Source organism: Patiria miniata, unplaced genomic scaffold (genome assembly GCF_015706575.1).
Source record: "Patiria miniata isolate m_02_andy unplaced genomic scaffold, ASM1570657v1 HiC_scaffold_1, whole genome shotgun sequence".
NCBI classification, from domain to species: domain Eukaryota; kingdom Metazoa; phylum Echinodermata; class Asteroidea; order Valvatida; family Asterinidae; genus Patiria; species Patiria miniata.
Window position 1 is genome coordinate 16,877,196 of NW_024037047.1, and position 14,608 is coordinate 16,891,803.

At 41.0% G+C, this 14,608-nt stretch overlaps 1 protein-coding gene across 5 annotated transcripts in view; it reads right to left on the reverse strand.

Moving 5' to 3' along the window:
• Positions 1-14,608, reverse strand: part of LOC119723870 (histone-lysine N-methyltransferase SETDB1-like) — an 86,834-nt gene that overhangs the window by 16,520 nt on the left and 55,706 nt on the right. For all 5 annotated transcript variants that reach the window (XM_038194781.1, XM_038194773.1, XM_038194767.1 and 2 more), the window contains 6 exons: positions 13,703-13,834; positions 11,530-11,654; positions 9,268-9,372; positions 6,837-6,979; positions 5,227-5,335; positions 3,267-3,365 (listed from right to left, as the gene is read on the reverse strand). In XM_038194781.1, coding sequence (XP_038050709.1) covers positions 3,267-3,365; positions 5,227-5,335; positions 6,837-6,979; positions 9,268-9,372; positions 11,530-11,654; positions 13,703-13,834 — 713 coding nt within the window. The remainder of the gene's footprint in view (positions 1-3,266; positions 3,366-5,226; positions 5,336-6,836; positions 6,980-9,267; positions 9,373-11,529; positions 11,655-13,702; positions 13,835-14,608) is intronic.

A 14,608-nucleotide genomic window follows, 5' to 3' on the forward strand; every position in this document is an offset into this window, starting at 1 on the left:
GTTGGGCATCGCCCTCTTACTCCACTTTAAGGGTAAATGTGACATCAATGATTTTCCACTGCAATCTCATATGACCGGAAACCACATGCAAACAAAAAAGCCTGTCATGACCTTAATCTACTGTCATCAACATGATGTCAAACTGGGAGAAATAGAATTCCTCCATACCGCTACCCTCAGTTCTGAACCATCATTCACACGTCTCTTCAAAATGTGGCCAAGTAGAAACCAACCCAGGCCCAATAATCCCCTCAACCAACCAACCCAAGCCAACTGTAGTCCAATGGAAAGACAACAGCCTGTTCACCACAAAACAAGAAAAAGCTAACGCACTCAACAGTCAATTCAAATCTGTGTTTACCGAGGAACCTGACTCTGCAGTCCCCTCTAAAGGCACCTCGCCGTACCCAAGTATACCAAATCTAATAATACAGACTACTGGTATTGCTAAACAACTCTCTAACCTAAACCCCACAAAGTCTGGAGGCCCAGATGAGCTACCAGCAAGGTTCCTAAAGATCGTCGCCAATGAAGTAGCCCGAGCACTGAGATTCTTGTTCCAGCAGTCTTATGAGAGTGGTAAACTACCTGACCAGTGGCGCCAAGCCCTTGTAACATTCATCTACAAGAAGGGTTCAAAGGCAGACCTGTCAAACTATCAACCAATTTCACTCACTTGTCTCCTTTGTAAAATCATGGAGCATGTCATTTTGAGCCGCATATCTAAATATCTTAGTACCCACGATATCCTGGTAGACAACCAACATGGCTTCCGTCAATGCGTCTCAACAGCAACTCAACTCATATCAGCCACAGATGACTGGGCCAACGTTCTGAACAAACGCAGCCAAACTGACGTAGTTCTACTTGACCTCAGTAAAGCATTTGATAAAATTCCACACAGGCGTCTAGCAGCTAAACTAGATCACTATGGCATCAGAGGACCAACACTAGGATGGGTTAAGGCCTTCCTTGCAGATCGCTCCCAAGCAGTCTCCGTCAACGTTGTCCATTCATCTTGGATAAATGTCACATCTGGAGTCCCCCAAGGATCAGTGGTGGGACCAGTCTTAGGCCAAAAAAAAAATAAGTCGGTCTCTGGTCAGCGCGCGCGTCGATTTTAATCATGCGCGTCAATCTTTTTTTTTTCCAAAATGTTCCGCGGTAGCTCCAACAGCGCCCTCTATTGCCGCACCTCCTCAATTTTTTTTTACCAAAGAGCACCAAGGAATGGGAAATTGCACCAAGGCAAATGATCGAAAGCACCAAGGCAAATTATGGAGGACACCAATGTACATGAGGACACCAAAAAAGCAAAATAGTACCCCATCTTGTCTGTACAATCCAAGCTTGAAGAAAAAAAAAAAAAAAGCCGCGTCGCCGCGTCAATTCCGGAACTTTGGTCTGACCAGAGACCGAATATTTTTTTTTTTTGGTTTTATTCCTGCTTTATATTAACGACATTCAGGATTCAATAAAATCCACTGTTGGCCTCTTTGCCGATTACAGCATCCTATACAAGGAGATACGCTCCCAAGAAGACCACATTACTCTCCAACAAGATCTGGACACCCTGGCAATGTGGTCTAAAACTTGGCCGATGTCCTTCAATATCACCAAATGTGCCACCCTCCCAATCACCCGTAAGAGAAAACCGAGTATTTACCAGTACTCAATGCTTGGTGAACCCTTGAATAGGGTAACTGAACATGAATACCTGGGCATCATTATCTCCAATGATCTCCGCTGGTCCAAGCAATGCACCAAAGTCACTAAAAAATCTCATCATCGCATTCTCGGCCTCCTGTGCAGGACACTATCACCATGTACAACAGATGTCAAAGCAAAAGCATTCAAAGCACTTGTTTAACCCCAACCCAATTAGGTTTGCGCATGTTCGTGATTTAGCTCGTTTAAAACGCCCTCTTGGGACCAAATTGTATCCAGTCTCGTTTCGCGTAAAAACAGTTCACCGGAGGACGTCTTTTCAATCGCTTTTTTATGCTACAAATAACTTTTTGATATTTGAGATATAACAATAAATCTACAGAAAAATAACTTTTTATCAGATAGGGCTGAGAACTTTTTGTCAAGACACTTGATGAGAAAACACCTTCGAAAAATAATAGCTGGCAACTTTTCAAAATCCCAATTAGTAATCAACCTGCGCGGTCATTTTCAACTGCTCGTATATTAACATTGTATGTACTAACCCCATAAATGTGGCCAATTTACTGGACTACCTCCGTAAATAAGGGCCACACTTCCACCATGAACAAAATCATGTTGAACTTTGTCAAAATTTGATTCTCACATTTAGGCTTAGTTTGTAGTTTATTTTTGCTTTAGAAGCATACTCACCCTCTGTATAGGCTAATCAAAAAGTGCTGCCTTTTTCAGATGTCTAATTTTCGTGAAATTTCATGTTGAAATTTTGATACTGAAACGTGTGCAAACGAATCTGGAAGTCTGTGGAAGTCTGGCCTTTATTTGTGGAGGAAGTCCAGTAGATTGGCCACATTTATGGGGATGTATGTAAAAGCTTTACCATCGAGTACAGGTACAAGGTTTACATGTACACATGTGATTAATAATGTACTGTAGGCCATAGGATAATTTTTTTTTTTTTTTTTTTTTTAATGGTTTTTTTTTTTTTTATATTAATTTTGTTTTACTGTCTGTATTTGTTTGTTGAAGTCAAATAAATAATAACAATAATAGCATGTGCGCATATTTTTTTGAAATGCATGCTATCGATGTTGAGTTTCAAGTTCGTAATCGTATCATCATGATCATGTTTTTACACACAATGATTTAGGGCCACCGTATGCAATAGAAATATTCCGCCAACATACCTTGCAAACGCATGCTGATTTATCTTTTCTGGACGTTGTGATAAAACTCAAACTTTATTAACAATTCTTCCAACCAACCATACTCTTATTAAATTCCATGATCAAAATCTTGCACTGATGGGTCTCATCCTGGCAATAAACGACCAATTGTGCTCATGATCGTCACTGAAATGTAGTAACAGTACACACAACCACACATCCACGAGGACTATAGCTTTAACCTGTTTATTTTTCTAATCCACACCAATCAAACTGACCATGATTGGCAAAGTGCATTCTTACATCTGAGGCCTTCAGTTTCCTGGATCCAATTCACACTTAATGTCATTGACATGAACGCTGACATGGATGCAAATGACTTTCTAGAAATGAGGTCACAATGACAGCAAAGTCAATGAAAGCACTACTTACAGCTCATCGCTGTCGTCTGAATTGTTCTCAACATCAATAGCTATAGATGATGTCTCACTCTCATCACTGCCTATACGGTAGTCGTCATCAGATGTCAAGCTATACAACACAACACAAAACAACAGTCTCATCAATCCAGGTCACACTGGCAAACACGCAAATCTTTACCCTCTTCAAATATTGACGTTAAAGTTTACAATTACATAATAACGTCGCGTCAGTGCAATAAGGTCGTATCTCCTAAAATAGCATGAACGACGCAAAACACGAGTTTTAGAATGTCAAAAGGTCGTATCTCGCTTAAAATAACCCGGATGTAAACGCAAAGTCAATGGACGTCGAGATACGACCTTGTTGCACGGAGCGTATTCGCGCTTTGTTGCAGAATGGAGTTTTGAACGCAAAACGCGAGTTTTAGAATGTCAAAAGGTCGTATCTCGCTTAAAATAACCTGGATGTACACGCAAAGTCAATGGACGTCGAGATACGACCTTGTTGATACGACTTTTTGTTGCAGAATGGAGTTACGACCGTGTTGCACTGACGCGACGATAATATGTGGGAGAAATAACATGTAAAAATGCTTAATTAATTAGATTGCCTGTCTGTTGCCGGTTGGAAAGACTTGACAGGGTACACGGTCTATATCATTGATCACAGTCAGTTGAGTTGCTGTAGCAATCTTGTTTGTTAAACCATGTGCTTGGATACTGTAATTCCATTGGTCTAGGATGGCCACGTGTCTGGACTATTAGGCCATCAGCCTGGGGGGTTTGGCCAGTATCAAATCAGGGCATAAATGATTATAGTGCGTATGTGCAAGGTACATGTACACCGCCCCTAGAGTGGTAACAAGCATTTTGATGGCCATTTTGACAAAAAAGGTGATAACACCCAAAAAGCTGCCACCGCTGCAATGCTATCACATATTTTCCCACTTTGGAGGTGTTTACCTTGCCAAAAGATTATTCCCCTCATTTGATACCGGTGGCCAAAATTTTGGACCGAGGCTGATGGCCTATATAAACATGCATGTCACACGCTCAGGGTGATATCGCACTGCGTTCATTGCGCGCGTTGCGCATTTGGAACCTGCCGGCACGCTAGCTTTGCACAATGAGGACTGCTACACCAAACACTCAGTCTCATGTACGGCAGGACATCAAAACCTTCAGTTATCAATGGTTACATCGCAGTGATTTAATTTATTTCTCACACAGTAAGTTACAACCATTTATCTTAGAGTTATTGACACGATATAACAAAACAATTGTTGACTGCTGTGATGTGGGATATGCCATTTTAAACCCCCTCGGGGCGCATAGCATCCGAGGCGAATATGCGCCCCTCGGGTGTTAAAAACGGCACGTCCCACATCACAGCAGTCAACAATTGTTAAAGATATAGTCCATCATTTGTAATTTGTGCATTTTGTTCGTTTGAAGCAGCAAAAGTGTTCAAAATCTAATGAAGGGTACTGAACAACTAAACCTGATGAAGTTTCAGCTCAGCTTCAGCTGTATATTCAGAGAAAAACAGCACTCTAGGATCTCAATTTCAAATCAAAAGTTGCTGAATCATGTTTTGAATTGGGCTTGAATTCAGCGTCCGAGATGCATTCTCACTGAGCCGATTGCAGCTATACGCGATGTCACGCACTGATCCGACGAATTATAGCAACCGCGCACGCGCGTGTGCGGAATTGCGCGCGCTTCGCAAATAACAAAACGAACTACTAATTTAATTTTCCTACGGTGCGTCTTAAGACGCACCGTTAAAAAGGCCTTCTTTCGTTGATTACTTCAAAATGACAGCTTGCCAGAAAGAATAATTTCACAGGGAGTTTAGTCCCCTTACTATCTTTCAACCAAGTATGTTTTTCAACAATAATTACGCCAGTTACTTTTCGGATGGCTGCAAATGATGGACTATAGGTTTAAATGATGCTCAAGTACTATACCATTGATCTGAGTTGCTTGAGTTGGATGACAGTGACTCCTTTGAGTCTGAGATACCTTCATCTTCCATTGGATCACTCTCATATCCTTCCTTGCTGTTCTCTACAACCTCTGCACACAAACAAGAACAATGAATTATGCATGCTGTGCTGCTGTAATGATAAACACAAAATTCATTGTAAATTATATCAAATGCTGTTTTCAAAACACTAAATGACTTCGAATTTGCTAACAGATGATTAATGTTTTCGCCACTTCACATTAAAGGGAACGTACAACATTTGCAAACATCAAAAAAATAAATGACCAAATTATCACAAAATACTTTACTGGACTGTCAGGGGATGGCAGTCTGAAGCATCCTGTAAAACAATGGCTCCTGGTGTGCTCACATTTTCAAGTAAAGTGATATTTTTGTATCAATTTCCAACGCTGGTCGGCCGATCAGCACTGGAAAAACTGACTTTTCTTCAAATACTGCTCTTATTTTTTTATATTTAGTTATTCCACATTGTCTCAGCAATTGATTACACATCTTCTAAGGGGTACAACTGATTCTCTGACCTTACAATTCCCCAACATCTACAAATTGCTCTGTTTCATTTTAAGTGCGGTCAGGGAACCATACTACAAGAACACAATTTGTTTTCTTGATTTTCAGCATCTACGGACACAAAACGTAAAATAAGTCAGTATAAAATGTTTTGCTATAACATACTAACCCCCCCAAATCCATCCATTTCTAAAAATTGCAGCAAAAGCAAATAATGTACATTCCCTTAAAAAGAAAATGTCCATATTTTAACTTGACTTGAGTTGTCGTGCTTGAGGTTATGATAAAGCTTGAGGTTGTTTTCAGGGTATACCACGTGATAATCTGATTTGTTTTCAAACAACTAGAGGCTCTGACTTAGTAGTACTGACTGTTGTAGCTGGTGTGAAACTTTAACTCTCATTGTTGTGATGTATTATGGACATTATAAGGCATTTACATTATTACAATTGATGACACATGTAAAAAGTAAAAAAGTGCTTACTTTAAAGGGACACTAGGTCCTGGAACAGCCCAATTGGGCTACAAAACGCGCTTTGAACGAGATTATGTTAATCGGAAAGAACATTTAAAACTAGGATATAAACATCCACACAACTATCCTTTAAAAACTGGGCGTTTTTGTGTTATTCCTGTATTATGCGTGCAAGAACGAATTTCGGGGTCCACTTTTGCGACCCCATAAATTCCAGCCGTTTGGATGGTAGTTGTGAATTTCATTCGTACGCGTAAAGTGTTCGCCTTTTGCGAAAGAAACCACACTTTTGTGATTGGTCACCGCTGTTCCCAAGACACACAACGTGTATATCGTACACCGAGAACGACACCAAAAACGTATTCGTACCCCGTTGTGTTCGATGCAAACAACCGGGCTTTTTTCGTCTTTTCTCGGGAACGGTAAGACATTAGGTTGGTTTCCTTTCAACCACATGTTTGAAATAGGACAAGTAAACAATCCAAAACATGCAATTTTCGGGGATTTCAGGACCTAGTGCCCCTTTAAATACCAATCAGTTACCGTCTACACTATACAACAGTCAAGTTACGGCAAACACCTACCAATATGATCCAGTTCAGCAAAGTATTCATCTCCAAATGTTTGTCCTCTCATATTTGCCTCTTCTGCTCCCCATAGCTGACCAGCATAAGTACAGACAAATGCTCCTTGTGGTATATCATCTAAACATCGCAGACCCCAGCCTCTGTACCACAAAGAAGTAATGGGCATTGGCCTTTCCCTTAGGGCAATTCCACGGTTACTCACGTTACATTTTTGATGTACTTTTGAGTTTCCTTGGGCTGTAATTACCTTACTGAAAAGGCTTAATAACTGTTATCTCCATGGTAGATAGAGTAGACCTACACCTACCTAAGCACCAAAGATGACATCCAGAAAATGTGTTACGTATGATAAACAAGACGCACAAAATCGGTTACTCTCGTTACATTTTCGTAATGTGAGTAACCGATTTTGTAAACCTTTTCAGTAAGGTAATTACAGCCCAAGGAAACTCAAAAGTACATCAAAAATGTAACGTGAGTAACCGTGGAATTACCCCTTAAGTTTTGGAATACTTGGTGACATTCAGATATATTTGCACACATGCATAAAGTATTCAGGGGTTAGTCAGAGTAACTGAACTGTTGACTTGCTGTGGTTTGGACTCACCAAGTTATACATGTATGAGAACGTTTCAAAGAATTCAGATATATTTATTCAGCAAAATATTTATTATAAGATAGAATTTTGCGTCGGGGTGATATAAATCAAATTAGGTTTTGCCCTTCACCGACGTTTTTAAACACTGTATACTCAGTGTGTTACCTCCCGAGTGAAAGTTGGAAAAAAATCACTCGGGTGGGACTCGAACCCACGACCTCCTGCTTTCTAGTGTAGATGTCTTACCACTCAACCACCGAGCTAACGGGATTGGTTGGCCGGTTCGAATCTGATGTACATAGCAGCGGGTACCGCATTTTTTTTCCAACTTTCACTCGGGAGGTAACACACTGAGTATACAGTGTTTAAAAACGTCGGTGAAGGGCAAAACCTAATTTGAGCAAAATATTTGAAAAAAAAACCTGGTTATTTATCTTAAACATGTACGCCACGCCATTGTTTCCACATAGTTCAGCATATACGTGTACTTCAGTTTTGTTGGCACTATTTTGTTTACCGAATAAATAGCAGGCAATATGACTATTCCTAACTTGTACTGTGATTATTTTCAAATACATGTACTAAATATGAGCAGGCTGTTATGTTTTCAGCTGATTATAACTATGCCCAGTGCAGTGGCAAAGAGAATTATCAGACCTTTCAAAACATTTTAAATTTGCCTGACTAAAAGGGTTTTGAAAGGTGCAATAGTGCTGGAACTTTGAAACTTTTCGAAAGGTTTCGGAAGGTGAAGCAACTCTGTGGGCAAATTCAGTAAGTTGCCTTTCAATACCTTTCGAAAGGAATTGAAAGGTGTGGTAGTGCAGTAACAATACATTCTGGAGGATTTTAAAAGGTCCAGCATTTTTTCCCTCCAATTTGCCAGCACCCAGATTTTGAGGTGTTTTGAATGGTCTAACTACAGGAGAGTATTGGAGGGAACCTTCCAATGTTAACCAAGTTTCAGCAAATGGACTATGGTTTGGGGTTAGTTGAATTCAGTAACAATGATACAAGAGGTGTACTGGTGCATATCTCTGTGGAACAGAACCCTCCTCAAAGATGGCTGCAATACAAACCATCTATATTACTCAAACCACCAGTTATTCACAGCAGACATATGCATTAATGTATCTTCTCCTAATTGTAGTGTATTTTACAATTAGTGATTTAGTAAGGGAATAAATGTGTGCTCCGGAGGTTTTTATCACTCTGTTTAAGACCGCTTAGAGTCTGGGTGCTGATAATTACCCGAGCCGGACTCTAAGCGGTCTTAAACAGAGTGATAAATACCGACCGAGCACATATTTATTCCCATTCATAAATACCTTTTCGGTAAAAAAAATCAAACAATTCATTCAAAAAATCCCGATTTTGTTCAACAAGTTCACTTCATGCTTTTTGAAACATCCCTCTAGCAAAATAATGGAGTGTTTAGCTGGCGAGTAAGATGTAAACAACCCTTTTATGGAGATTGACGCGCGCGTAGCATGTTCTGCGCGATGTCGCGCAGAACGCACCTGGCGCGTTGCGTTTTGAATTTAGAACTATAAAATTCTAACTCGCTGGTAGTGTTGCGCACGCCTACGTGAAGATTGTGAACGTTCAACCAATAAAACGGTAAGAGGCACTGGATTTTTAGGAGTCCACATTTTATTGTGACACTGGAAAAGTGTTAAAGACCAGCTAGCCATGTCTTTATCATCCGTTTAAGACCGGCCACGTGATGGGCTCTCGACCAATAGGAATAGCTAAACTGTCTGAGGTATTTATGAATGTCTTATCAAATATTGCATTCCTAAAAGCAGGTATACATTATTAAGCACATACCGTTTATCCGTCTTGAAGACTTGTAGACGTAGACTGAGTCCATTCTGTGCCACTCTGTTGTGACATTGCTTGTTGCAGGCACACCTGGGGTTACACTCATAGATCCTAATACCAAGACAATCAAGAAGCAATTCTACACGTTTGGCAATCAATTCAATTCATACAGGATAATAATAATAATTTGGGAGGCTAATCATCCTTACTCGCAGCTGGTATGCTGAATTGCGAAGGACGCGGCTACAACGTCGTCGGGCCGCTGGCACGTAAAGGCGCCTATGGCTGCCGGCCACATCGACCCATATGACCACGGAGCACAGCCCGAGATCGAAAGTGTTTGATTTTTCCAAAGAGAGGAAAACCGGAGGTCCCAGAGAAAAACCCTCGTGGCACAGGAGAGAACCAACGCACAACTCTACTCAAATGCGATCCGCGGCCAGGAATCGAACCGTGGTCACCTTGGTGAGAGGCGAGCGCTTTACGCACAAGCCACCCATGCCAGAATGTACACTCAAACAACTTGCATTTGTTTTACTGACAATCAGCTGTCTTAAACCTTTGCTATGATGTCACACTATTGTTAAAAGTGTGGATTCGGATCTACGAATCTCTTACACTGGTCACAAAGTGTGGATTCGGAACGACGAATCTTTAGTAAAGTGTGAATTCGGAATTACGAATCCACACTTTGAACACGTCGGACAATTGTTCTCCATAATGAGCCTGAATAGGACCGTCTGCGTTTCTCAAAATTACCAATGCATCTTCACTGTCACATTCGCCGCCGTCACTGCAAAAACTACTTTTACTCAGAAAGAAATCGTCGTCTGAACTATCCATTTTGTCGTAAGGAGCCTATACACACAAAATGGCTTGGTTGTACGGGTGTGGCGATACACATGCTAAACACGCCATGGAAAAATGTTGCAACCTGACGCCACTTCCGCGCTTGTGTACGAAGTCTACGGAGAGTCATTTCTTAAATAACGAATCCACACTTTCTCGTGCATTCTCCTTAACATAACTATAAAGTTATCACAAAAAGATGGGTTATACCTTCCAACATACAGCTTGCAACACAACACATCAAAGGCCAGAGAGTATTCCGGGACTTGGAAGTCTTCAAATAAGAGGCTTTTTAATTAAGTAAACGTTTTCTTATGTGTTTCTTAGTTAAAATAGAGGGGCCTCGTAGCCGAGCGGTTAGAGCGTGGAGCTACGGAGTGGAAGGTTGGCGGTTCGAATCCCACTCGAATCAAAAACTGGAAAACTCTCTCTGACGACCCAACAGTAAAATGGGTACTGATTCGTTCAGGGAAGGTAAGACGGCGAGAGGAGAGGACTGGGCCCCGCCACTCATATACCGCGCCCAAGACACAGTGAACCTCTAACATCCCACTGCCCCTACGGCCAGTAATGGCTATGGGATCTTTACCTTTTTTACCTCTAGTTAAATAGCAACTGTTTTGTGCACAGGGTGTTATCACATGCAGAGCTTATTATTAATATATCAAAGGTGAAAATGGTTTGGAGGTACATTACCTAAATGAAATAGTATTGATTAGTGATCTTTGAATCTGATGTTGAATTGTCAGAAAGCCAGTATACTAAAACATGTAAATGGGACTGACAGGATTTTTAATAAAAATTGTTGCATGTTGACTTCAGACAAGGTTTACATAATTGCTTTGATGTTAGGGTTTGAAGCCAGGATTTAAAAAAAAAGGGTCTAAATTCTGAATTAAATTTAAAAATTAGAATGCAAGGCCAAAAAAAAAAAATAGTCGGTCTCTGGTCAGACCGAAGTTCCGGAATTGATGCGGCGACGCGTTTTTTGTGTGTTTTTTTTGGTAGTGTTTTTTTTTTTCAAGCTTATATTGTACAGACAAGGTGGGTACTATTTTGCTTTTTAGTGTCCTCATTATACATTGGTGTCCTCCATCATTTGCCTTGGTGCCCTTTATCATTTGCCTTGGTGCAATTTCCCCATTCCTTGGTGCTCCTTGGTACAAAAATTTGAGGAGGCGCGGCAATAGAGGGCGCTGTTGTAGCTTCCGTGTTAATTTGAGAAAAAAAAAAGTTGACGCGCATGATTAAAATCGACGCCGCCGCTGACCAGAGACCGAGTATTTTTTATTTTTTTGCCTAATGGTTATTCGTTAACATGACTACGTGTACATGTAAATGAAAACTATAAACAAGAGATGTCATTATTCCAAGCAGGTTATGTCCAAGCAATACTGGTGACCTATGTGGTTTACCTACCCCGTGGACACCATCACATTCAGGCGCCTGTACTTGTAGCCAATCTCACTGGTATTCCTGCTCAGCTCTGGAAAGTCCTGGGCACTTCTCTGTGTCAGCTTTCTACAAGCACACCTTGAATTGTCCTGTAAACAATACGATCTCTAATGAGGTAATGAAGTGAAAAGGCCACCAACAAAAACTGCATTTGTAATAATAAGTGAATAGCAAGTAGTGAAGTCTGTCATGAGCCAATATGGCCCATCAGGCCATGGATCCTACACACAAGGATTAACGACTCGGCCCAACTCCTGGTTAGACGCGTGATAACGGCCTGTACTGGTGGCAAATACCATGAATACTTTTCAACAAAGACCACTGCGCGCGGTGGCTTTCAGATTTGCAGGGCTCTGCGCCCGATCTGGTGTCGAAGTCTGTCAAGCCAGCGAATTATATTTTTGAATATTCACGAGTCAACGTTTTTGGTCTTTATTATTGAATTCTGATAAGCGATAACTACATAACCATGGTAATGCAGAGCACAATATCTTTAGCTTTAAGATGAACAATGAAATGTCACTTTTGTTTCATCGGTTCGGCATCACATCTCTCTAAAACTTTTTAATAAAAGCCTAATTAAAAACGAAATTTGGGTAAACAGTGTTCTTCTCGAAATTTGACGTGTATTTCTCGGGTAAATATTTCATGTATGACGACAAAAACTGCACAATACCATCTGTTATATCCTTAAGTATTTATTTTTTAATAATTTTGGAACAATTATATCTTAAATAAGGAGTAGTTTTGCTTACAGTTTTATGAATATTTCCGTTTTAGATGTCATGCGAAAACCCCAACACAATGGCACACCTGGAAAATTCGCGATTACGCGCCAACAGGTATTAATGCTCGTTATCACACGTCTAGACAAGTCCGCTCAGTGCACTTTGTACTAGAGCTCAGAACAGTCGTTTATCCTGGTGTCTAGGATCCGTGATCAGGCTGACATCTACCTCCGGTTTCCTTGGCATGACACACCTGGGTAGATTTCTATTCCCCCTTGGATGGGATGCCAGTCCATCGCAGGTGACTCCCCAGCTAATGCCTATACCCATTTATACTCCTGGGTGGAGAGAGGCCAGTGGGGTGAAGTGGCTTGCCCAAGGACGGAACATAAGGCTGAATTTGAACCCCTAACCTTCTGGGGCCAATTTCATAGAGCTGCTTAAGCACAAAATTTGCGTAAGCACAAAAACGTCTTGCTTATTAAAATCAGGTTACCAGCCAAAACTCCATGCAATTGTTATGCTAAGTAAACAACAGCTAAATACCAGTCACAAGCAATGTACATCACATGGAGTTTTGGCTTGTAACCTAATTTTACTAAGCAATGTTTTTTCGTGCTTAAGCAAATTTTCTGCTTAAGCAGCTCTATGAAATTGGGCCCAGATCATGAGTCACAAACCCTAACCACTGGGCCACACTCCACCACATAAATGACAAGTTTGTGGGGTGTTTTTTTAGGGGGGAGGGGTGGATGGTCAAGGATCCAATTTCAATTGGTTACACTATTTCACAAAAGCCCCAAATTCACAGCAACTTGAGCAAGCTTATGTAAAACATAAAAACAAAGAAGCAAGAATGATGCAAAATAAAAGAGTATTTTTATGATTGCGCATTTACTCTAATTTCATTCTCGTACAGAATCAAAGACTAAACTGTACATATATGAACTGCTGCAACCAAACTGATGTACCAGACTAACACTTGCCGAACATAGCACTTCCAAACTAAACTCAATTCAATTGTTCAGTTTGGCACGTTCAGCAAAGCACATTATAGTGCCGCTTAACTTATTAACTCAATCAACACTATCATAACTTGCTCCATAAAATTATCAACATTTGCCTTATAATCAAAAGAATAGAATATTTCAAGCCAACAGTACTGACTTGAATTGAAACGAAGAGGCATTGTGCGCTACCCTCCGAGTCAATCCACACAACTTCTGGTTTCAGACACGCAAACTTGAATGAAGTTTCAATGACTTGGACCAATTATCTTTTGACAACATACACATGTGCATTCTCTCCTGTTTCAAACTTTGAAGTTAATTCAAATTTGAATTGAGTTTTGACACTGAATCTTCATACTTGTATCTCATTTATATCACCACAAACAAATTCCACTTTACCTTGCAATTATCAGTACAGTCACAGCAAATGAGGAAATCTGGATCAGTTATGATCATTGAGCCTTTCTCTGGCTGGCGGTGAGCAATGTACTTGACATCAGGAGGCTGGTCATTGTCTATTTCGTTCACCAACTGACCACAAAAAAAGATCAATATTACTATCTACAAAGAAGTTTTTAAAGGTGTAGTGACAGCACATTGTAAAGGCCCTGTCACACTGTCTGCGATCTTATATGCGCTCTCACTGCGTCCTTGAAAAATAGCTGGGGCGCAACAACAACTACAAGATCGCAGCGACAACTACATGGGTCGCCAAATGGGCGCCAGAGGGTCTTAATGGTCTCCGATGAGCACAAAGGTCTTTCAACATGCTCAAAACAATCGCAACACCTCTGCGCTCTGGCCAGGGCGCCGTAATGACGCAACTCGGGCGCTGTGCGAGCTTGAGTCGTGCGACGTTGAAATGGCATTGAGGCAGCTTAGGCGCAAGTGAAGGCAGTCGGCGTAATCTTCATGAGAAAGTAACTCGACTGCGATGAACTTGTAGAATAATTTTTTTAAACTGGACTTTGTATGGACCGTTTTGTCGTGGTATTTATACAGCGCAAGTGACGTCACATGAGCGTATTTTGGTTGAATAGAGAGCGCGACGCGAGCTACTAGGACGTATCAAAAGCGAGCAGAGCGTAGTGTGGGCGCAGTGACAGCGCAGCGGCAGCGACTAGATCAAGTAATTGGGCTTGACAGGGGCGCATAGAGAGCGAGTTGAACGCATCGTAAGCGTGGGAAGAACACAGTATGAGCGTAGCTTGAGCTTCTTTGAGACAGAAAGTTGTCATTTTATTGCGTCCTCACTGCGATTGTTCAATTTATGAAAAGAAAATTGGTCGCCGTAAGGTCTCCTAT